The sequence below is a fragment of the Myxine glutinosa genome, chromosome 11 (assembly GCF_964187855.1).
Source record: "Myxine glutinosa chromosome 11, kmMyxGlut1.1, whole genome shotgun sequence".
NCBI lineage: Eukaryota > Metazoa > Chordata > Myxini > Myxiniformes > Myxinidae > Myxine > Myxine glutinosa.
In genome coordinates, this window is record NC_136271.1 from 78007899 (window position 1) to 78034131 (window position 26233).

The 26233-nt window shown below is 45.7% G+C and overlaps 1 protein-coding gene across 1 annotated transcript in view; it reads right to left on the bottom strand.

The window, feature by feature from the left end:
* Positions 1-26233, bottom strand: part of PXDN (peroxidasin) — a gene marked incomplete in the record, with an annotated part of 235630 nt that overhangs the window by 1253 nt on the left and 208144 nt on the right. The window contains 3 exon segments of the mRNA XM_078786805.1: positions 2185-2298; positions 23817-23946; positions 24080-24206. Of these exon segments, the coding sequence (XP_078642931.1) occupies positions 2185-2298; positions 23817-23946; positions 24080-24206 (371 nt within the window).

A 26233-nucleotide genomic window follows, 5' to 3' on the forward strand; every position in this document is an offset into this window, starting at 1 on the left:
CCCACATCCTCCTAATCATCATCAGTGTCATTCACCTATGCTCCACAATAAAAACGCTTCGGTGTATATGAGAACATTATGTGAGGGAGACAGGGATGTGGGGGTAGGGTGGACGAAGGTGGAGGGGAGGGAGAGGATCAAAAATCCCGCAATATTTACCTCTGCCACCAAAGGTGGATGGAGGTTACGTTTTCACCCCTGTTTGTTTGTCTGTTTGTTTGTGAACAAGATATCTCAAAGTTGTGGATGGATTCGGACGAAATTTGGCAGAGATGTAGCGTATCTGACAAGAACGAAATGATTCGATTTTGATGAAGATCCGGATTCGTAATATAATTTTAAAGCGATTCTTCACCATTAGGAGATGGGGCCAAAACGATACATAGCAGGATATCTCATAAAGTTGTGGACGGATTTGGACGAAACTTGGTGGACAGGTTGTGAGTATGACAAAGAAGAATAGATTCAATTTTGGTAAAGAATTTGGTCCAGATCCGGCTAGTATAATTTTTAAAGTAATCATTGGGAGATAGGGCCAAAGTTCACCATTGGCAGATAGGGCCAAAGTTCACCATTGGCAGATAGGGCCAAAGTTTACCATTGCCAGATAGGGCCAAAGTTCACCATTCGGAGATAGGGCCAAAGTTCACCATTCGGAGATAGGGCCAAAGTTCACCATTCGGAGATAGGGCCAAAGTTCACCATTCGGAGATAGGGCCAAAGTTCACCATTCAGAGATAGGGCCAAAGTCCATCATTGGGAGATAGGGCCAAAGTTCACCATTGGCAGATAGGGCCAAAGTTCACCATTGGGAGATAGGGCCAAAGTTCACCATTGGGAGATAGGGCCAAAGTTCACCATTGGGAGATAGGGCCAAAGTTCACCATTGGGAGATAGGGCCAAAGTTCACCATTGGGAGATAGGGCCAAAGTTCACCATTGGGAGATAGGGCCAAAGTTCACCATTGGCAGATAGGGCCAAAGTTCACCATTGGCAGATAGGGCCAACGTTCACCTTTGGGAGATAGGGCCAAAGTTCACCATTGGGAGATAGGACCAAAGTTTACCATTGGGAGATAGGGCCAAAGTTCACCATTGGGAAATAGGGCCAAAAACGATACATAGCAGGATATCTCAAAAAGTTGTGGACGAATTTGGACAAAACCTGGTGGACCGGTTGGGTGTCTGACAAGGACGATTCGATTTTGGTGAATATCTGAACATGGATTCGGATATGAGATTTATTTAATTTTCCAAGTGATTCTTCAACATTGAGTGATCGGGCTGAAACCAAAATATAGCAGGATATCTCAAAAGGTAATGGACGGATTTGGACAAAACTTGGTGGACACGTTGTGAGTGTGACAAAGAAGAATAGATTCAATTTTGGTAAAGAATTTGGTCCGGATCCGGCTGGTATAATTTTTTAAGTGATCATTGGGAGATAGGGCCAAAGTTCACCATTGGGAGATAGGGCCAAAGTTCACCATTGAGAGATAGGGCCAAAGTTCACCATTGAGAGATATGGGAAAAAACGATATATAGCAAGATATCTCGAAAAGTTGTGGACGGATGATTTTGGTTGAATGTGATTCTGTATTGTCATTTTCTGGTCTACTCTCGGATACAAAACGTAAACTGTTCACCTGGCGGAGGTATGCTCTCTAGTGAGTGCCGCTCTGGTTGTGTATGTAATAAATAAAAGGCCCATGGTTTTTTATTTTCTTGAATCAAAGTAGACAGTATTGAGGATCTTGGCCTTAAGATCATGATGAGCTCTCTCCTTGTAATGACATTGTATCAAAAAATTTGATTATTAAGGTTCTGCAAATAAGCAAGTTCATCTGAAATTCTGCAGCGAATTGTTTCCAATAATATAAACTGCGTTTTATTGCATATTACTGCAGATACCCCTGTCACTCTCACTGGCAAAGCAGGAAGTGCATCATACACCACCTAGTGTCAGAGAACCCCATTTATTTTATTTCCTACAATCTTAGCTTTGAAAATTATAACATTTGCAGGTGCTGCTACTTTATTTAATTTCATCATATGATAACTGAGACTTCACTAATGGTATGTGTGAAAATCTTGCATCGTCATGCTTGGCCAGAATGGAAGCAAGCAGTGACAACATGTAGCTATGTGCAGACGTGCAGGTGGTGTATGTATCACAAGGACCTACCTGGCAGACACAAATCTTACAATCATCTTCTCTCCATGAGGCTCCGTCTGCCCATGCAGTGCCATCAGATGCCACACAGCCAGCCTTCTGCAAAATGAGCTCCAATTCTTGGATCTGTTTGTCAGGGATAAACATTTTATAAACCAAGGTAATGAGAGAGTGGTGCGGGGCAATGAGGAGCAACAAGGTTTAAACAGAACAAGCAATTAAACAGTGGCAGAGGCTAGAATCAAATAGACAAATAAACTAGAAAGGCATTCTGTGACGTCGACCGGTTTACCACTGCCCACATTATTACATCATTATACATACTTGTACCAGGTTTGGTCAAAATCCCAACGCTGGTTCACAACTTATCGTGGTAACAGTATTTTATCTAACATGACCTCTGACCTGTGACCTTTGTTGTGACCCCAAAATATAATCAGTTAATCTTTACCTCTTTATACAGTGCTTTCAGAAATTATTCACCCCCCTTGACTTTTTCACATTTTGTTGAGTTGCAGCCTGAATTTAAAATGGATTAAATTGACTTTTTGTTGTCACTAATCTACACATCATACCGCATAATGTCAGAGGAATTTTATTGTTATAAATTTTTACAAAGAAATAAAAAATGACATGCTGAAATGTCTTAAGTAAATAAGTATTCAACCCCTTTGCTATGACACTCCAAATTGATCTCAGGTTCATACAATTTCCTTTGACCATCCTTGAGATGTCTCCACCACTTGATTGGAGCCCACCTGTGGCCAATTAAATTGATTGGACATGATTGAGAAAGAAACACACCTTTCTATATGAGGTCCCACAGTTGGCAATGAATGTCAGAACTCTACCATGAAATCCAAGGAACCGTTCGTAGAACTCCGAGATAGAATTTTAAGGAGGCATAGATCTGGGGAAGGGGATAAAACCATTTCTAGAGTGTTGAAAGTTCCCAAGAGCAGAGTGATCTCCATCATTAGGAAATGGAAAGAATATGGAGCTATCCAGGCTCTTTCTCGTGATGGTCGTCCAACCAAACTGAGCAAGAAGGACTTTGGTCAGGGAGGACACTAAGAACCCAATGACCACTCTGAGAGAACTACAGAGTTCCTTGGCTGAGATAGGAGAACCTGCCGGGAGGACAACAGTCTCTGCAGCACTTCACAAATCGAGGTTTTATGGGTGAGTGGCCACACGGAAACCACTCCTGAGAAAAAGGCACATGGCAGCATGCCTGGAGTTTGCATAAAGGCACATGGCAGCATGCCTGGAGTTTGCATAAAGGCACATGGCAGCATGCCTGGAGTTTGCATAAAGGCACATGGCAGCATGCCTGGAGTTTGCATAAAGGCACATGGCAGCATGCCTGGAGTTTGCATAAAGGCACATGGCAGCATGCCTGGAGTTTGCATAAAGGCACATGGCAGCATGCCTGGAGTTTGCATAAAGGCACATGGCAGCATGCCTGGAGTTTGCATAAAGGCACATGGCAGCATGCCTGGAGTTTGCATAAAGGCACATGGCAGCATGCCTGGAGTTTGCATAAAGGCACATGGCAGCATGCCTGGAGTTTGCATAAAGGCACATGGCAGCATGCCTGGAGTTTGCATAAAGGCACATGGCAGCATGCCTGGAGTTTGCATAAAGGCACATGGCAGCATGCCTGGAGTTTGCATAAAGGCACAGGAAAGAGTCTGAGAGCAAAATATTCTGTGGTCTGGTGAGACGAAAATTAAACTCTTTGGTCTCAATGAAAATATATGAAAAACTGCTACCACATGTGAGCTATGCAGCTGCTCAAGTTGAGATCAACCACAACTCCCAAACTACTCAATCTGAACATTCCGAAATACACTATGAGGAGTGTTAGTTGAGATGCATCCATGGGATGGGGGAAAAGGTGTGTTTGTGTGTGTTTGTGTGCACATGTGTTGTTGGTTGTTATATCCATATGTGGGTTTCACAAGGTGGAAACGAGACCTACTAGGTCTCAAAGTGTGTGTGTGGGGGAGGTCGGAGGGGTTGGGGGGGAGGAGCGGGAGTGGGGAGAGGGGGTGAATGTGTGTGCATGCATGTATGTGTGACACTTCAAAGTTGGTCAGATGAGATCTTGAACGGTGATGTACAGAGTATGAAAAAAGGATGAAGTCCTCATCGAGGACACAGTCCCGACCGCACATGAAAAAATGAAAAATAACAAAATGAATAAACTAGTAATAGGCGTCCATAAACATATTTCAACATGTTCAAGTATTCGGAATAAAAGGCCTCAACCTCGCTTCTCTCATCCACAGCAGAATAAGTAATTAAATGACTAATTCAAGGTGGCATGTTGGTCGTGCAGATGGTAAGATATATATTAATCAATTAATAAACGTGGTATGGATGGAGTGTATATTAATAAATAAGAGAATTGAAGGTGGTATATTGCAGTGATGGCAAAGTGTACATAAATAAATAAATAATTCAAGGTGGTACGTCCGTTGCGGTGATGGCAAAGTGTACATAAATAAATAAATAATGGTGATACGTCAGTTGCAGTGATGGCAAAGTGAATATAAATAAATAAATAATGGTGATACGTCAGTTGCAGTGATGGCAAAGTGCATATAAATAAATAAATAATTCAAGGTGGTATGTCCGTTGCAGTGATGGCAAAGTGCATATAAATAAATAAATAATTCAAGGTGCATAAAAATAAATAAATAATTCAAGGTGATACGTCAGTTGCAGTGATGGCAAAGTGCATATAAATAAATAAATAATTCAAGGTGGTACGTCCGTTGCAGTGATGGCAAAGTGCATATAAATAAATAAATAATGGTGATACGTCAGTTGCAGTGATGGCAAAGTGTACATAAATAAATAAATAATTCAAGGTGGTACGTCCGTTGCAGTGATGGCAAAGTGCATATAAATAAATAAATAATGGTGATACGTCAGTTGCAGTGATGGCAAAGTGCATATAAATAAATAAATAATTCAAGGTGGTACGTCCGTTGCAGTGATGGCAAAGTGTACATAAATAAATAAATAATGGTGATACGTCCGTTGTAGTGATGGCAAAGTGTACATAAATAAATAAATAATGGTGATACGTCAGTTGCAGTGATGGCAAAGTGAATATAAATAAATAAATAATTCAAGGTGGTACGTCAGTTGCAGTGATGGCAAAGTGCATATAAATATATAAATAATTCAAGGTGGTACGTCAGTTGCAGTGATGGCAAAGTGTACATAAATAAATAAATAATTCAAGGTGGTACGTCAGTTGCAGTGATGGCAAAGTGTACATAAATAAATAAATAATTCAAGGTGGTACGTCAGTTGCAGTGATGGTAAAGTGTACATAAATAAATAAATAATTCAAGGTGGTACGTCAGTTGCAGTGATGGCAAAGTGTACATAAATAAATAAATAATGGTGATACGTCAGTTGCAGTGATGGCAAAGTGTACATAAATAAATAAATAATTCAAGGTGGTACGTCCGTTGCAGTGATGGCAAAGTGCATATAAATAAATAAATAATTCAAGGTGGCATGTTGATGATGCAGATTGTAAGAGATATATAAATAAATAAATTCATCATTTCAACGTGGTATAAATAAATAATGGTTTCCAAAATCCTATTCAATCTTGTACTATTACCTCACGTAATTGTTTTTAATTGCCAAAGTTCCAAACTGGCCCAAAATCATTTGATGTGCTTCTTGCCCAGATGTTATTGCATAAATCTGCCGAATATGAAAGAAATGTGTCCCGCCATTTCCGGGTAAAGGATCCTGGCAGACAAACTGATGCACAAAGGGATGGACGGACAGGAGCCAAAATATAAACTGCGAGCAGTTATGACGTCTAGTTGGGCTAATAAAGTATGATGTGCACACAAATCCATAATCTCGCTCACCAGTATGGCTTGGTGGTCGCTGGGGTCCACTTTTCAATGTTCAGAGCATCGTTCTAACTTCTTTCGTGGCCAGACAAGGTTTAATAGAAATTTACCAACTGCAATAGACATTTTGTCATGGGGATAATAAAGACTGTGAGGTTACATTTGCTTAACAACGTGATTGGAAACAGCCAGGAGTGAGCCACTACGACGACTACTACTACTTCTACAACTACTACTACTACGACGACTACTACGACTACTACTACTATGACTACTACTACTACGACTACTACTACGACTACTACTACGCCTGAGCTTGCATGAGCTCTGAACGCAAATCTCTGTAACCTTTCCAACAAAAGCACTACTACGACTACTACGACTACGACGACTACAACTACTATGACTACTACGACTACTACGACTACGACTACTACGACTACGACTACTACTACTTCTACAACTACTACTACTACGACGACTACTACCACTACTACGACTACTACTACTATGACTACTACTACTACGACTACTACGATTACGACAACTACTATGACTACTACGACTACTACGACTACGACTACCACGACTACGACTACTACTACTACGACTACGACTACGACTACGACTACTACGACTACTACGACTACTACTGCGACTACTACTATGACTATGACTACTATGACTACTATGACTACTACGATTATGACTACTTCTACGACTACTACGACTACGACTACTACGACTACGACTACTACGACTACTACTACGACGACTACAACTACTATGACCACTACGACTACTACTACTACGACTACTACGACTACTACTACGACGACTACAACTACTATGACTACTACGACGACTACTACGACTACTACTATGCCTACTACTGCGACTACTATGACTACTACTACGACGACTACTACTACTACTACTACTACTAGTACTACGACTACTACTACGACTACAACCACAACCACACCCAAAACAACAACCACAACAACAACAACCACAACAACAGCAACAGCAACAACACCAACAACAACACCCACAACCAGTTTTCTTACTGATGAAAAACATACTCTTGCGCTTCTGGCTTCACTTCTCTCCAACACTTTTTATCATTGGGCACCCGGTAAAAAAACAAAGCAAGTCACGAGATCTCCTTGTTAACATTATTTAGCTTGTGGAAAAATGGCAATTTATAAATCCAGGAAGGCAAAAATCGAGACAAATGTAGTGGAACACAGGTGTGTACACCTGAAGGGCTTAATACATTCACGCATTGTTTCAGAGTTTAAGGTGCAGAATATTGCAACAGTTCAAAAGTTTACGGAAAAGTTAAAAGTCGGAACATAAACGATGCAGTTGCAGTTTTTACCCACAAGGTACTTTGCTCTTATTTGTATAAACTAGTGAGATGGGAGGCCAGAAGCAAACAGACAATGCAGAAACGGGGAATGCTAAAGCATGAAACCAATAAATTCCACATTACTGTGGAAAATTGGAAAACTTGGAAAAACAATTGTTTTGGAAAAACACAATGCCATCCTCAGAGGCCATTTTACTCCCAGGGGTCCCAGGAATACCCCCCCCCCCCCAAATATCGTTGCGATCGGTTCAGCCGTTTTTGCGGTACCTTCGAACGGACAGACGGACATTTGGTGAATTATAGTAAGATGTGTTATTACTTGGGAAAATCGACGATGTTCCAAGTATATTTAGTGGTTGGTCTTGTGCGTTATTGCTTGGCTAAATATATTTTATGGACAAGTATGTTTATCACTCCGGTGTGTGCGTGTGTGTTTGTCTGTTCGCTCACTTATACTTAGCTACAGGTCACAATTTTAAACCGATCTTCAAGAAACTTCACCTAATGGTAGCGTTGGTGGTCCGACAGAATCCCATTAATTTTTTTAGGTCAAAATGTCAACATAGGCCAAAGGTCAACCACTTTTTTTTACATTACTAAAATCCTCAATTTTCATCCAATTGACTTGAAATTTGAATAGGATTTTTATGTTAGCAAACTGAATTCAACTACCAACTATTTTTGAGATCAGCATAGGCAAAAAGGTCAACATAGGCCTAAGATTCACTTTTTTCTCAGAGGAGTTATTAAGGAATGAGTGTGCCATCCTCAGAGATGTTAAGGAATGGGTGTGCCATCCTCAGAGATGTTAAGGAATGAGTGTGCCATCCTCAGAGATGTTAACGAATGAGTGTGCCATCCTCAGAGATGTTAAGGAATGGGTGAGCCATCCTCAGAGGAGATATTAACGAATGAGTGTGCCAGCCTTCAGAGGAGATGTTAAGGAATGGGTGTGCCAGCCTTCAGAGGAGATGTTAAGGAATGGGTGTGCCAGCCTTCAGAGGAGATGTTAAGGAATGGGTGTGCCATCCTCAGAGATGTTAAGGAATGAGTGAGCCATCCTCAGAGGAGATATTAAGGAATGAGTGTGCCATCCTCAGAGGAGATATTAAGGAATGAGTGTGCTATCCTCAGAGGAGATATTAAGGAATGAGTGTGCCATCCTCAGAGGAGATATTAAGGAATGAGTGTGCCATCCTCAGAGGAGATGTTAAGGAATGAGTGTGCCATCCTCAGAGGAGATATTAAGGAATGAGTGTGCCATCCTCAGAGGAGATATTAAGGAATGAGTGTGCCAGCCTTCAGGGGCGATGTTAAGGAATAAGTTTGTCATCCTCAGAGATGTAAAGCGACATGATATTTCTAATAGCATTCACTGATATATGTTAAAGATCCCACGGTAACTTTAAAAAAAACTTTCCGCCCTGGTTGTAGACTACTCCGGCAACACCCTGCAGTAAACCCGCACCCGACCCTGTCCAGGGAAAATGTCCAGATCAGAAAATGTTAATGACCACGATCCCACGAATGTCAATGATCGATGAAATGTTATGCTGTCTCTCATGCGCCGTGGTGGGAGATCTGATAATAATAATAATTATAACTTTACTCTCTGTGGATCATTTAAACTCACAGACTAAAACCACCGGTTTTTCTACACTCATCAAAACAACTTTTTAATCCTGTCGCTTGGGGTTATAAATTCGCTTTCGCGGAAAATCTGGAGCTTTTGTGGGGAATGTTTTCCCCCATTTTGCACTGAAGTTGTTTTGTGATGAGAACCCAACATATTGGGGAATGTACCACGCTGCGTCTGCATGTTACCATGTTACCAAGATAACATCTTTATGTTCCAAAATCAAGGCCCAGGCTTCCCTCGCTGCCAAGCAGCCATTAATCATAGGGCTCGTTGCATATCTGTGCTGCAATCAAGACAGCATGGAATCTGCCTTTGAAATATTTCACAAACACACATCGCTTGCTGTCGGAAATACAAAGTGAGACCAGAACTGCAGTAGGGAGCAATTCCCCATCAAGCATTTCAAAATCGAGCATTTCTGCGCAAATTGTGACGATGGGTGATTTCTCATGTCATATCATGCTCATCGAGAGGCAACGTAAATACAAACGACCAGACTCAGTGGCATTATGGTTAGAGTCTGCTGGGAGGTTGTCGGTTCCATTCCGAACGTTCTACCCTCGCTAGGTCGTACCAAAGACTTTAAAAAGGGTACGCGCTGCTTCCTCGCTTGATACTCAGCATTTAGAGTGTAGAGCATGGGCAAACCCCATGGGTTGGTATCCCTGGGAGGTGTGGGGTATCTCTTCTCAATTGCCGTGCTGACTGCTGAGAAAACAAAAATGAAGTCACAGGATGCCGTCGCCGACACCCAGAGTGCTCCGGGAAGTTACATCACTCGTCCAAAGGTCACCGCTATGTTTGTCTAATGTTAAAAAAAAAAGTCATGTTTGGTGTTTAGTAATGTGTCTATCTCTGACATATGTGTGATTTGTGTCAAACCTCCTCCATGAGCCTTGGACCTTGTAAAAAAAAAAAAAAATTCAGCCGAGGTGTGAGATCTACATTGCCTCCATGACCAACTTCCCCTCTGCTACATCCAACCCCCTTTATTCCCCCATCAAACGTTTCCTCAGGAGCACTCCATTTAGTTTCTCACCTTTCCCTGGTGTACAAAGATAGGCGATCAAATTGGCGATGGATAAAAGAGCACCCAATTTGCAGCTCGCACCAACCAATCGATACCGCATGGCATTGTGATGACACCAGAACTGGCTGGTGAGTTGTATGTTTTGCCTGCGTTTTTTTCCCCCTCTCCTGCTTTTGGCAGGAATGGAACAAAGGCCAGAACTGGATCTCCATTGATACTCACCCAGTCACCCAAAGACTCCTGGGTTTCAAAGGTCAGGCAATGTGAACCTTACATTGACAAATACTAATATAAAGCCTTTTTGTTTTGGATGTGTGTGCTGAATGTAAACTACCCATATTAAGACTATTTGAGGATAGCACCCTTTTTGTGTGATTGAAGCGGTCAGCATGCCAAGTGGAAGTGATCACTTCTTACCAAACGAATTAGGTAGTTCTTCAAATATTTCAACTGCATATCCTTCATCTCAGACAAATCAAAACATGTCCCAAGGAAAAGCAAGAAACAATGGACACAGGAAAATGTATCCTTGGAGGTTGTGGGTTCAAATGCAGCCGAAGTCCTGGTGTACTGTGCTGTGCTGTCTTTCCCTCGTGGTCCCCCTGTGCTGTCTTTCCCTCGTGGTCCCCCTGTGCTGTCTTTCCCTCGTGGTCCCCCTGTGCTGTCTTTCCCTCGTGGTCCCCCTGTGCTGTCTTTCCCTCGTGGTCCCCCTGTGCTGTCTTTCCCTCGTGGTCCCCCTGTGCTGTCTTTCCCTCGTGGTCCCCCTGTGCTGTCTTTCCCTCGTGGTCCCCCTGTGCTGTATTTCCCTCGTGGTCCCCCTGTGCTGTCTTTCCCTCGTGGTCCCCCTGTGCTGTCTTTCCCTCGTGGTCCCCCTGTGCTGTCTTTCCCTCACGGTCCCCCTGTGCTGTCTTTCCCTCGTGGTCCCCCTGTGCTGTCTTTCCCTCGAGGTCCCCCTGTGCTGTCTTTCCCTCGCGGTCCCCCTGTGCTGTCTTTCCCTCGTGGTCCCCCTGTGCTGTCTTTCCCTCGCGGTCCCCCTGTGCTGTCTTTCCCTGGTGGTCCCCCTGTGCTGTCTTTCCCTCATGGTCCCCCTGTGCTGTCTTTCCCTCGCGGTCCCCCTGTGCTGTCTTTCCCTCGCGGTCCCCCTGTGCTGTCTTTCCCTCATGGTCCCCCTGTGCTGTCTTTCCCTCGCGGTCCCCCTGTGCTGTCTTTCCCTCGCGGTCCCCCTGTGCTGTCTTTCCCTCGCGGTCCCCCTGTGCTGTCTTTCCCTCGCGGTCCCCCTGTGCTGTATTTCCCTCGTGGTCCCCCTGTACTGTCTTTCCCTCGCGGTCCCCCTGTGCTGTCTTTCCCTCGAGGTCCCCCTGTGCTGTCTTTCCCTCGCGGTCCCCCTGTGCTGTCTTTCCCTCACGGTCCCCCTGTGCTGTCTTTCCCTCACGGTCCCCCTGTGCTGTCTTTCCCTCGTGGTCCCCCTGTGCTGTCTTTCCCTCGCGGTCCCCCTGTGCTCTCTTTCCCTCGCGGTCCCCCTGTGCTGTCTTTCCCTCGTGGTCCCCCTGTGCTGTCTTTCCCTCGCGGTCCCCCTGTGCTGTCTTTCCCTCGCGGTCCCCCTGTGCTGTCTTTCCCTCACGGTCCCCCTGTGCTGTCTTTCCCCCGCGGTCCCCCTGTGCTGTCTTTCCCTCGCGGTTGTCAGCTTTTTCACGAGCGTCGATTCATTATACAAAAAAAAAAAAAAAAAAGTCAACAGTATTAGGCCCCGTCACACATAGGCAGATATTTCGGCGACTACTGGCGATTGCCGGCGATCAAGATTTTTCGGCGACTACTGGCGATTTCAGGCGGTCAAATATGGTCAGGCGGCAGTATGGCGACTGCAGGCGGTCACATTGCGATTGCATTGCGACGACGCCCCGAGTGGGATGGCGACTGTTGAAGATCGACGACGACTGCATTGCGGATGCACGGCGGCAGCGTGGCGACAGTCTGGCGGCTAGATTACGACCGATGGCGGATCGCGGCGACTGCATTGGGCCCAGATGGCGGTTTACTCCGACGTCCGCAAGATTGCAATAAGACCGCCGGCGATTGGAGACGATTCACACAACTTTTTATATCTTTATTTCTCTATTTTACATTTCACTTTATTCATTTCAATGATGTATGACATGAAGCATAAAGATGTTCGATGTACAATAAGAAAGTTAATAAAGATGTATCATTGTAATGTAATAATCAAACTTTTCTGCAGGGAGAGAGAATGGAAATAAAGTCCAACAAATTATTTCCACTGGTCCCAAGTCCCATCAATAAAGTTTCCAAAGGACCAAAGTCCCAAAAATAAAGTTCCCAAAAGTCCCAAGTCCAAACAATAAAGCCATATCCTTGTCGGCACCACAGGACCTCACTCCACGGAGACCCTCACACCATCCTGTCTTGCCATGGAATCGTGGTATGTCGTAATGCAGTCGCCAGGCAGTCGTATCTCTGTCGCCAATGGCCGTAACTCGGCCGCCACTAGTCCTACTGCTGTCGTCGTCAGTCTCCCATAGCCGCAGGGGAGACATGGCAGTTCTTCTGTAGTCGATATGCAGCCGCAACAGTGTCGGCCCGTAGTCGGGAAGATGCCGCAGGAAGGCCGTATGGCATTCGCATCTCTGCCGTGCTAGCTGGTGGGGCGATGCTGGGGCGATTGCGGAAGACTATGAGCGACTGGGTTGCGGCCGCTTTACGGTCTTATTACGGATACCGACGACAGCATGGCGGTTCCATCACGACAGCATGGCGGATCTTTTTTGAGGACGACTGAAGCCTACGTCACACATAGGCGGATTTGTCGGCGACTACTGGCGACTGGAAAAATCGCCACCACCCGCCGAAAATCGTAATGAAACCGTAATGGACGGTCTTCTGTAGTCGTGGTTATCCTCCCCAGGTCGGCTGCAGTCGATAGACTGCAAGAGCCGCAAAGGGGCCAAATATTTTTTTAAATGTTTAAAAACGGCGCGCTCAGTCGTCCTCAAAAAAGATCCGCCATGCTGTCGTGATGGAACCGCCATGCTGTCGTCGGTATCCGTAATAAGACCGTAAAGCGGCTGCAACCCAGTCGCTCATAGTCTTCCGCAATCACCCCAGCATCGCCCAACAGCTAGCACGGCAGAGATGCCAATGCCATACGGCCTTCGTGTGGCATCTTCCCGACTACGGGCCGACACTGTTGCGGCTGCATATCGAGTACAGAAGAACTGTCACGTCTCCCCTGCGGCTATGGGAGACTGACGACGACAGCAGTAGGACTAGTGGCGGCCGAGTTACGGCCATTGGCGACAGAGATACGTCTGCCTGGTGACTGCATTACGACATACCACGATTCCATGGCAAGACAGGATGGTGTGAGGGTCTCCGTGGAGTGAGGTCCTGTGGTGCCGACAAGGATATGGCTTTATTGTTTGGACTTGGGACTTTTGGGAACTTTATTTTTGGGACTTTGGTCCTTTAGAAACTTTATTTATGGGACTTGGGACCAGTGGAAATAATTTGTTGGACTTTATTTCCATTCTCTCTCCCTGCAGAAAAGTTTGATTATTACATGACAATGATACATCTTTATTAACTTTCTTATTGTACATCAAACATCTTTATGCTTCATGTCATACATCATTGAAATGAATAAAGTGAAATGTAAAATAGAGAAATAAAGATTTTAAAAGTTGTGTGAATCGTCTCCAATCGCCGGCGGTCTTATTGCAGTCTTGCGGACGTCGGAGTAAACCGCCATCCGGGCCCAATGCAGTCGCCGCGATCCGCCATCGGTCGTAATCTAGCCGCCAGACTGTCGCCACGCTGCCGCCGTGCATCCGCAATGCAGTCGTCGTCGATCTTCAACAGTCGCCATCCCACTCGGGGCGTCGTCGCAATGCAGTCGCAATGTGGCCGCCTGCAGTCGCCATACTGCCGCCTGACCATATTTGACCGCCCGAAATCGCCAGTAGTCGCCGAAAAATCTTGATCGCCGGCAGTCGCCAAAATATCCACCTATATGTGACAGGGGCCTGAGCGTGCCGTTTTTAAACATTTAAAAAAATATTTGGCCCCTTTGCGGCTCTTGCCGACTGCAGCCGACCTGGGGAGGATAACCACGACTACAGAAGACCGTCCATTACGGTTTCATTACGATTGTCGGCGGGTGGTGGCGATTTTTCCAGTCGCCAGTAGTCGCCGACAAATCCGCCTATGTGTGATGTAGGCTTTAAGGATTTGGATTCTAAGATTCAGAAACTGAGTTAATTTCAGAAGATCTGCCACGCAGCAATTGGATTGTTTGTTGAAACCAACATGTCTCATTAACGACCTTCAGGAGATGATAACCTGCCTGCCCCACCTGGTCTGGTCTACCTGTGATGCTAAAGTGTTGTAGCGGCTACCGCTGGGTTTTCACAATCGCCTTGCACCTATCAAGGACGCGGAGCGATCACCATGCCGGGCTCGTCCAGGACGCCCGGGCAGGCCCGCGCTCAACTTGCCAGGCCTCGGTCGGGACGCCCGGGCATGCCCGGGCATGCCCGGGCAGGCTCGCCCTCACCACGGATGCCTCCGACTACGCGGTGGGCGCCGTACATGAGCAATGGGTGAACGGGGTTTGGCAGCCACTCGCTTTTTTCAGCCGGCAGCTCCGGCCGAACGAGCTCAAATACAGCACGTTTGACCGGGAGCTCCTCGGTCTACACCTGTCCGTCCGCCATTTCCGCCACCTCCTGGAGGGCCGACCTTTCACGGCGTTCGTCGACCACAAGCCGTTGGTTTACGCCATGGCCAAGGTCACGGAGCCGTGGTCGGCCCGCCAACAGCGCCACCTCTCCGCCGTGTCGGAGTTTACCACGGACATCCGGCACGTTGCCGGCAAAAACAACGCCGTGGCCGACTGTCTTTCCCGGGCCAGCGCGAACGCGGTCCACCTGGGCGTGGACTTTGCGCTTATGGCGGCGGACCAAACCACCGACACCACGGTGCAAGCCCTCCGGGCGGCGGACATGGGCCTCCGCCTGGCCGACATCCCCTTCGCGGACACTGTCCTGCTCTGCGACGTCTCCCAAGGCCAGCCTCGCCCCATCGTGCCCGTCACCTGGCAACGCCGCATCTTCGCCTCCCTCCACGGCCTTTCCCACCCGGGCCGGAAAGCTTCCCAGAAGCTGGTGTCGGCGCGATTCGTCTGGCACGGCCTTCGTCGGGACGTCCGCGATTGGACCAGCACCTGCACGGCCTGCCAACGGGCCAAGGTCCACCGACACACCCAGGCCCCGCTGGCACCTTTCACCGTGCCCGAACGACGTTTCGACCACGTCAACGTGGATCTGGTGGGCCCCCTCCCCCCGTCATGGGGGTTCACACACCTGCTCACCATTGTGGACAGGACCACCAGGTGGCCGGAGGCCGTTCCCCTCGTCTCCACCACCACCGCCGACGTGGTGCAGGCTTTCATCGCCACCTGGGTCGCCCGCTTCGGCGCACCGGCGGACATCTCGTCAGACCGCGGACCACAGTTCACCTCCGAGCTGTGGGGCGTGGTCACCCGCAACCTGGGGGTCAAGCTCCACCGTACTACGGCCTACCACCCCCAAGCAAACGGGTTGTGCGAGCGATTCCACCGCTCCATGAAGGCCGCGCTCATGGCCGGCCTTCAAGACGGCGGTTGGGCCGACCGGCTGCCGTGGGTCCTTTTGGGCCTCCGCACGGCCCCCAAGGAGGACCTCCAGGCATCCACCGCCGAGCTTGTCTATGGCCAGGTGCTACGCGTCCCGGGCGAATTCGTGCCCGACGCTACCAGTCCCTGGTCCGCAGCTCACCAGCGCTCGGACCTCCAGGAGGCCGCCCGACGGTTTGCCCCCGTGCCAACATCCCACCACGGTGACCCCCAGTCCTACGTCCCCCCAGCACTTCGCACAGCGGAGTATGTTTTTGTGCGTCACGACGCACATCGGGGGCCACTCCGGCCGCCGTACGACGGGCCCTTCCGGGTGCTGCGACGGGACGACAAGTCGTTCGTCATCGACATCGGCGGCAGGTCGGACCGGATTGCGGTGGACCGCCTCAAGCCGGCGCACGTGGACGTCGACCACCCACCACGGGTGGCCCTTCCGCCGCGGCGAGGCCGCCCCCCGTCCACGGTGCCCCCCACTCGACCGCCCACCACCACACCGGACCCCCTCCCACGACCCGCCAGGGGTCGCTTCGGCCGGGTCATCAGGACCCCCCTCAAATTGACCCTGCCGGTGCAAGTCGATTCTGGGGGGACGTGTGTAGTGGCTACCGCTGGGTTTTCACAATCGCCTTGCACCTATCAAGGACGCGGAGCGATCACCATGCCGGGCTCGTCCAGGACGCCCGGGCAGGCTCGCCCTCAACTTGCCAGGACGCTGGACCACGTCCCCTCTCGCCTTTCCTGGGCAAACGCTCCGGGATAATATGTATATATATTGCTGCCCGATAAACGGGCTTTTCAGAGTGCCTGAGTGTTTGGTTTGATTAAAGCAACTCGGATGAATTCCAGCTTTTTGTCGCGTCCATTCTTCCGATCGACGTGGGAGCCCAAGCTCCTTCAGTGTAATCATTGTGATGGATATTATCATTACCTTCACTTGTTACAGGTAATTCTGAATGACTGTTCAGAGCTTCACCTGTACTTAGAGCATAAAAATACTAAAGAGCTCATATAACATGATAGCACAGTGTTCAAGTACCATACTGTAGAGTGTAGATGCATCAATTTTAATAAAGTAATGATTTTAAAGATCGTTCAAAAATCTGGTAGTTTAGCACTACTAAAGTAGTCTTATACATCACCTTAATACACTAAGAAGACGGCGTTGAGTTTCAGTTTCGGGTATGGAGGCTTTATATTGATCACCATAGAACACAGCGGCAATCAACATCGACATAGCCATAGCGGCGGCCTCTTCTTCACCTTCTCACATGCCATGCCCTCTCATGCTATATTTCAATATGTAGCATGATTATTGGAGGTATTACGAAGGCGATTTGTCTTCTATAGTGTTCAAATACAGTATATCATTAAATTTAAAAAAAGGTTTAAAGGCGTATAAATAAATAAATTACGGGTATTACCGCCGTTTTACCTAATGTCTATTACATCACGCTATCTAACACATTACATTAGTTATTCGTGACTGTTGTTTGTGTCCTTTATAACATCCTTGAAAACAGTAAGTTTCATATTGTACACTGCTCCTTTCCTATATTATCTCCAGTTGCTGCATAACGTCATTGCTGGGTACTGAAGGGGTCCGGCAATGACACGCGCTGAAAGGGAATACTCAGTTTTCACTCTGGTTTATTGTTTGTTGAACACCGCTCCTTTCCTATGCCATTTCCAGACGCTGCATAACGTCATTGCTGGGCACTGAAGGGGTCTGGCAATGACGCGCGCTGAAAGGGAGTACAAAGTTTTCACTCCGGTTGTTTGTTTGTTTGTTTTCTTGTTTGTTTGTTTGTTTGTCCGGGCGATATCTCAGCCATCCTTTGAGGTAGGAAGCTGAAATTTGGGCACAATAGTGAGTAAGTACTTTGTAAAAAATGGTGCTTTATGTTTTTTGATTAATCAATTAATTGATTAGTTACTTAATTATTATTGATTAATTAAGTACTTATATATTTCCTTTCTCTTCTGGGCATTATCTCAGGCACCTTTTGAGCTAGTAAGCTGATATTTAAACATGACAGTGACCAAGTGATGTGGCTATAAAGGATATTTTGGATTTATTGATTACTCAATTAATCGATTATTTATTTAATTTTGGATTATTTACTTATTTAATTCGTTTTCAAAAAGTTACAGATTCGGATGAAACACAGGTGGTTTAGGTATGCTCCTAGCCAATTGATTAAGAAATTAATTATTTTACGATTATTATATATTTATTTTAATTTCACAATGAATGAAAGAATTATTGCACACCTCTCCCTCCGAATACCGTCTCTATGCGCTGCATGGCGGTATTGCCGGGCACCGGAGGCATCTGGGCAATGCCGCACTAGAGGATGCTATTTATTTATTTGGCATGGGGCCGGTGTACTTCGAATGTATCTATGCAGTAATACCCCGGCCTACGTCATTAATTGGTTCCATAAGCCGTGACGTAACTCGGTTTTTGACGTAAACCGGGCGTAATGCCTTTTAGCTCTTTCACGAGCCTCGATCTTGTATACAAAAAAAAAAAAGCCTCAAAATGAAGACAAACACCGTAAAACTAGAGTAAATAACTCGCGAAAGTATATAACTATTGCTAAACCTTAATAGTGTAGCAGCATAGCAAACCTGTTGTGCATTTTGTGATACAAGCACCAAATTTGGCACAAATGTACATTAATATGTTGCGAACATTTTCAGATATTGGGCCACTTGAAATTCCGTAATTTTTTTTTTCAAATTTTTTCAAATTTCGTAATTTCAAATTTTTCGGGTGACACCGTCACAATTTCGGTCTTCGAGGCCGGCCGATATAGTGGGGCGGCTTAGCCCAAATATTCAAAAGAATTGTGCATTTTGTGATACAAGCACCAAATTTGGCACAAATGTACATTAATATGTTGCGAACATTGTGTGGTCAGCAATGAAGACGAGAGTCTGAATTACATGTATGCAAAAGACCTTGTGAACCAGTGAAGCAAATACACGGGTAAGCATGAATTAAATCTAGGGCATGATATAATTTCCATGATGTTTACCTCTACACTCAATGGTGGAAGGAGGTAATGTTTTGATCCCAGCTTGTCTGTATGTCTGTTTGTCTGTTAGTCCACAAAATTCCAGACAAAGCTTGTAGTAGTGGTAGTTGTAGTGGTAGTGGTGATAACAGAAATTGTTATATAGAACTGAACTTATATTATTATTATATGCAGAAAATAACTTCATTTCTATATGCCCTGCAGTGGACAGGTTAATTGGTTTATGCACTGAAGGGGTCACCCTGGTGTGCACTGCTGTGTTCTGCCTCACTGAGTTGTTCAGGTATGATGTACTCAGCACAAGCTTCCGGTCGGCCCGGAGGTGGGGGTGCGGGGCCTGTCACGGAACGTCAAAACAAACGGCCTGCCGGGGCCGCCCAAAAGTCGGGCGTGAGGGGCGCGTCCACTAATGGAACGCCGCTCGCTTCCCAGATCGAGGGCCACGTGGTCAGGAGAACCTCGTCCCTTCCGGTCACACTTTGCCTATCGGCCGGCCTCGAAGACCGAAATTGTGACGGTGTCACCCGAAAAATTTGAAATTACGAAATTTGAAAAAATTTGAAAAAAAAATTACGGAATTTCAAGTGGCCCAATATCTGAAAATGTTCGCAACATATTAATGTACATTTGTGCCAAATTTGGTGCTTGTATCACAAAATGCACAATTCTTTTGAATATTTGGGCTAAGCCACCCCACTATAAAGAACACTAAAAACTCATTTTAGTCATATTTTTTAATGAGCAATGAACACAATTAATAAATGAATTTGTAAAGAATAATAAATAAAATTAATAAGATTATGTTATTCACCTTAAACATGGCGTCTCTTCTGAATACAAACACACATTTTAGCAGTCTTAGCCGGCGGCGCTTTTTCAGTGACGTATGCGAGAATACGTTCCCTATCATGAATGATTGTCGATACCGTCGACCGTGGCAGCCCTAAGGCATAGACCTTATCGCGAATCGGTAAATATCAACAGAGGGCGCTCCACCGCAAAGCATGATGGGATCGAAAAGGGGGCAAAGGTAAACACGAACCCAGAAGAGGAAGCGTCTGTCTACGATCGACGCTGTGCTTACGGAAAGGAAGATGGCTAATGTGAAAGAAATTCAGCGTTTTTTGGCATTAAAATCCAGCGATTTAAAGAAATATTTGAGGGAAAGGGGGGTTCCCATTGGAGAAGAGAAACAACCTGCTTATGCAAGAACAGTTCCTGAATGTTGAAACCTCGATCGGCCATACAAATATCGCCGGGCTGGAACTTGTCTACAATGTTCGTCATCTTTACAATTTTTTTGTCCGACGTGTTTCCTCCTGTAGGTTTGGAAATGTATGAAATTGTTCCGCTAGGTGTAATACCAACAAGGCACTTGAGAGTAGGTCGTGACATATTGGCTGTACACTTGCGAACAAAACTTGGGAGACGGTGCTTTGTCCTAATCCAAAGCGAAATACGAGGTCCTCCTCGCGAAGATTAAGCCGAAGCTTCATGAGTGTCATGAGTAGTTGATCCTCTAAAGATTGAGATCGCTTAACTCCCGAGTTTTGTAGTATTGTTTATTTGCCAGGTCTTGTCTTCCATTGATAATTTCCCCTTATAAAAATGAAGGTTCTGTGCATGAGGGGATACTTCTACTAATAACCACTTAAACAGGTCATAACTAGGTAAACCTGTATAAAGTTTCACAAGTTCATCACAGTTTGCTATGTCCGAAACAGTAAGCTTCTTGTTACATACTGCAATGGCGGCTTTCAGTTTTGCGACGGTGTCCTTGGCTTGCAAATACTGGCTCATGAGCTGATCACAGTTCACAGTTAATTTGTCACAGTAAAAAGTCCTAAAAGTAGTTTAAAGTGGAAAGGATCACGTAGTGTGTCACTGTAAACAAGCAGTCTGTCAAAGTGACAGCGACCGCCGGCGGCGCTATTGCCCCTTTCCAATCCCATGACGCATTGCGGTTCCGATTCGCAATAAGGTCTATGTGCTATCACCGACACTTTTTCACCTTTTTCATACCTTTTAATCAGATTTAACTGATCTTCCATCGTAACCACATTACGCTTGGAAACACTAGCATTGTCCTTTTTAGGACCCATGGCGAACACAGACACAGTAAAGGAATACTGTACGTCGCCTCTGTTTTGAATGAGAACCAGCAGTTGCGCGTACGTGCAGTATACTGTACGTACATTTTTATATATTTTTAATGTGCTTTTTATTGTATTTTAAATTGTTCTTTAGCTTCTTTTATTGTTAATTTATGTACTATTTTATTTATTTTAAATATATTTTGAAGGGGAATTTTTTTTTTCACATGCGTAGGAGTGACGTAAAGTCACACATAATGACGTTCGCTGAACTTAAATTTACTCTAGAAGAGTGGCGTAAAGTCGGATTTGACGTAGGTCGAAATGGCGTAAAACGGGGTATGACTGTACTTGTTTTGATTGATTTTCAATTTTCTTTGATTGCTAGGCAGGCAGACAGAATATAACTATTATCTCACTCCTCTCTGTGCACGTACGTTCGGGACGAATTCAGATCCAATATATGGTAAAACAAGAAATTTGTGTTCCTATTCATGTTCCGATTTGTATTCTAAATATAACATTTGATTTAAATAAGTTGTTCCTAGATCATAAACTGACGATCACAAACTGATCAGATAGCCAGACAGATGGACATTAACCAATTGCTTAATACAGCCTTTCACTTTGCATGTGTGGGGTAAAAACACCTTAATATACCCTTTGAGGGAGAGAGCGGTGAAATGGAGAAAAATAAAGTGTGTAGGAAAGGACACTGAGGATGTAAGGAGTGAGATATGAGTCACATGTGCTTTGCAAACATGCTAAGTCATAACCAAACCTTCACTTCCACCTTCCACCTTCAACCTCACCCTCCTCCAACCTCACAAGGCCTTCTCAAAAGATATATAAATAAAGGCACAATGGGACTGCAGTGGCCATACTATCTCTCTCAGAATTTAACCTTTATAAAGTTTGAATCTTCAGAATCTAACGCAAAACGATAACAACATGCACTGGTAAAAGAAAACTTTGAAGATCAGTTTTGTAAAAAGTGAAAGTCTTAGAATTAAGGCAAATGGGATTTGTCTCTAAAAGGCTATCCGCCATGTGAAAAACATTGCAGTATGGAGAACAATTCATCCAGAGGAAATATTAACCCGGCTGCTTGAGCGTGCCTGTGTAAGTATTGCTGCGGATCCCGGTTTGTCGATGTACTAAAGGGGGGGGGGGGGGAAGTGGTTATGCCCCGTTTCCCCCACAAACTCCCGGTTCCACACAGGCCGTTGACCGCGAGCGACTAAACTCGTGATTGACGGATTGCTAAGCAATTCCGATCGCCAATTTCCCAGCCACGCGTTGAAGAGTTTACTGGTCAATATTTCCAAATACCTTCAAGACACGTGACCGGAGAAACCGGGGATCGAACCCTCGCTTTCACACACCTTATTGAATGCCGAGTGGTTTTGCACACGGTGTAGAAAGCGGCATTACCTGACGTGATTTATGAACCCGATTCGAGCCGAATTCGGTCTTGCATGGTGCTAGGCCAATTGGCGATAGGACGTAACGAACAGGTTGGAAGTAAAGAACAAAAATGTACCGCCTTTTATTTGTAAGGCACAGAGAAAGAGACAAAGATACAGCTTACCAAATCTTACCTACTAATAAACCCGGACTGGCGCCTTCACTCTCTGACACACACACACACACACACACACACACACACACACACACACACACACACACACACACACACACACTCACAGGGACAAATAGGGCACTGGTTAAAGGCCATACCGATGTACGTCCTGGGATTCCTCGCTAGTGACCACGTGGTCTGGTGTGCGCAGTTCGGTCCTCACGTGCTGCCTGGACGAGGTAGATTCAGCGCAAGTTGAATGAGTGGAAATTGCCAACGCTTGCAGGTCAGCCAGATGGCGCAAACGATCGGCGCAGACGCTTGGTGTTGACAAAGACAAAAGCCAAGCACGTGTCGTGGAAGAACCGAAAAGGCAAGCGAGGTCTCGTCATGGACGTGGTGAAAGGAGGCAAGAGCAGAGGGAACAGAGCAGGAGGTCGTGGTGTGGTGAAATCCCAGGCAAAAGAGAGAGAGAGAAACAGAGCAGGAGGTCGTGGCGTGCACAGCGAAAATCCAAAGCCAAGAGAATCCAGGTGTGTCCTCCGTGATGTCCCAGAACGCAAGAGAGTCCAGGTGTGTTCTCCGTGATGTCCCAGAACGCAAGAGATCGATAATGCCTGCGCGTTGGCTATTATCAGACTTGGTCACGCCCTTCAAAATGTTCAGAGCCTCCCATTGGCTGAGGCTTGTCGCATCATGGTGACGGGCTGTCCCACCCCTTACTGGTCAAGTGGGCCTGTGGTGTTGGCCACTCCTTCCTGCATGTCTTAATGGCCACGCGTTTAACCAACTGAGGTTTGAACATCCTGCCTAGCCTCAACGCATATTGGGTCTTTTTTTACTACACAATGGGGAAGGGCTAATCTGTACATTCAATAGAAAATAACTGACTACTGCAGGCTACATGTTGTCGTGCAATTTAACTATAGGGAGTTTGCCTTTATGGCACAACTGTAACAGTATAATGGGCTTGCAAGAGAACAAGTGCCAACACTTCGGCCAAATGTAGTCCTACAACCCGTTTTATAATGGCCTTTCTCGGAAAAGCACTATTCTGTGAGACCACGTGTTTTTCAGGAAACCGTGAACAAAACATGGCATCCCTCCACACAAATCACTGAGATATCTGCTGAAGTTGCATTCGCTGCCTGGTGGTGCATTTTCTCAAAATCTGAAGCGATCAGATCTACCAATTGTCAGTTTGTTGAAATTTAATTTCGATTTCATTTCTTTTCTTTTTTTTAACTTGGCCTTTTTTTTTCCTGTGTATTCTTATACAATTGTTTTCACCCAATCACTCACCTTGCTCTGGAGAGACGAGATGTTCATTTTTACTTCACATGCAAATTGCTCAAATGTCTTAAAGGCAGTTCCATCTGGCCTGATGATGCCCGTGGCCATAGGGTGGACTCCTTTACCGTCGCCCCTCTTCCTGCTCACACATGCAAGATAGGACAAAACAGGCAGCGTTTCAGTGTAGCGGAACAAAGCTGGGCGTATGTTCGAGAGGCTTGGTCTCTCAAATTGGGTCCACTATCCAGCCTAGGTAATAGATCTGTAAATACCTCAATTTGTTGCCATTCATTTCTGATCGGACTTCCTTGGGTCTGTCTTCAGGGAAACTGAAACCAGTTGAGCGTCTCGTCCTGAAACGCCTCGATAAGACGTTGAACTGCCCTCTGGTGTGACAATCTGAGGAACACGTGCACCATTATTTCCAAGAATGCACAATGACAGCCCATGCACCAGAGACTCATAGCGTGGGGACAAGTGAAAGTTTGACTCTGGTAAATGTCATGAAGGGCAGAATTGTACAAAAAAGGCAATTGGTGGGAAATAAATAAATAAAGGAGCTACGTCTCATTTCACGGCACATTTGCAATAGTCAAATTTAATTGGACACTCAGGCTATAGCAGCTGCTGAGAGACGTAAAACATCTGGTGCGAGGATTTTAAGGCTGTATTCACAGTGGAAGCCCGATCCAAATGACCTTGTTAAGTCAGACTGGGCACATTTAACATGCCTGTTGCCTCTGATCCACTGACCTTGTGTTAACTCGGTGTGCTAATGAACGAGTACAATTAATTGTAAACAAAAAGGCGATGAGTGAAAAGGTCAATTATATTTGTAAACAGAAATCCAGGTTCATGGAATTAAACAACATGGGCCAGCCAGTTCACCGACTGAGGGAGGATGAAAGGGAGACAGAGAAACACGGACATCACACATGAGATGGAAAACATTGTTTTTGCTTCTTCTTTTTTCTTCATTTTTGTATACAGAGTCAAGGCTCACAGACAAGCTGGAAAACTGAATGGATCAGGACACAACAGAAAAAAAAGAACATGAGAGAGGGGGTGGGTGGAAACACCAACAACAGAGTTGAAGGACAAAATCGAGGGAGACTTGGACAAACAATGAGTGTGGGGAGGAATGAGAGGTAGGAAATAGTGCATAGGGTAGACAAGATGGATACAGAAGGAAACGCTCAGGAAGGAAAAGGAGGAAATTTGAAAGAGGTGGACTTGGGGTGGGTTTAACAGGGATAGAAAAGATCATGGTTTTGGATGGGGGTTGGAGGTGATCTGAGACGGTGGTGAACAACAGCTGTCTTGAAGACCGGGAGGGAAGAATGAGATGGAGAAAATGTGTAAGTTGATTTTACAGGCAGGAAAAGAGGGGGACAACACACTGACAGAGAAGAGGGTGCAATACCAGAGAGGAGGCAGTATAAGACAGAGATACCACCAACTTGTCTGCGATGGGAAAGTGGTAGGTCCATAGACTCAGTTTCAACACAGGAGATTTCAATAATCTTGAAGGCCTTGGTTTACATGGCATCAAACTATGCTTTGTGGTGTTTGGCAAATCACAAAACAGCAATAGCTAGAATGACACACGGTAGAGCGCATATCTCCACAGGGATGAACAGTTTACGTTTTGTATCCACTGATAGGCCAGATCTGAATCCGGACCGAAACATTTTCTAATCAGCATGTTTTTGTCACTTACCCAACTCATCGAGCAGGTTTTGTCATAACTTGTCCACAACCTTTTGAAATATCATACTATACTGTATATCGTTTTTGGACCCATCTCTCAATTGGGAAGAATCATCTTACTATAATTCACCAAATGTCCGTCCGTCCGTCTGTCTGCCTGTCTGTCTACCTGTCTGTCTGTTCGAAGGTACCGTAAAAACTGCTGAACCGATCTCAACGATATTTTGGGGGGGATAATCCTGGGATCTCCAGGAGTAAAATAGGCTATTTAGTTTTCCCAATTTCAGCTTTAGTCTCCAGCATTCTCAGGTTTGGACTCCCGCATAACATTCGCGTTTGCATAACGTTCATTGTTCTCATTGTGACGATGTTGTTTTCCTGGGTGCCGCACAAGCGGCTGCACCGATCGCTGCACAGCTGCACCGATCGCTGCACGGTGACCTCAGACAAAGACCTTTTATAAGGACATGGGTTGAATCCCTGCTTGAGAGAATTCTAACCCATTTCAACTGAAGGAAACACGTATCGGGAGTACATACGACATAGCGATTGTGAACACGATTAGTTTAATCTCTACATGAGAGAATACCACATAGTTATTTGGGTGGTGAATACGCTAACAGATCACTGTCTCCATCCATCTTGCCAAGGCCGTAACAGCTATTGGCTCAAAATCCTTTTAACTGTCGATTTGGAAGTTTTTACAATGAAGGAAA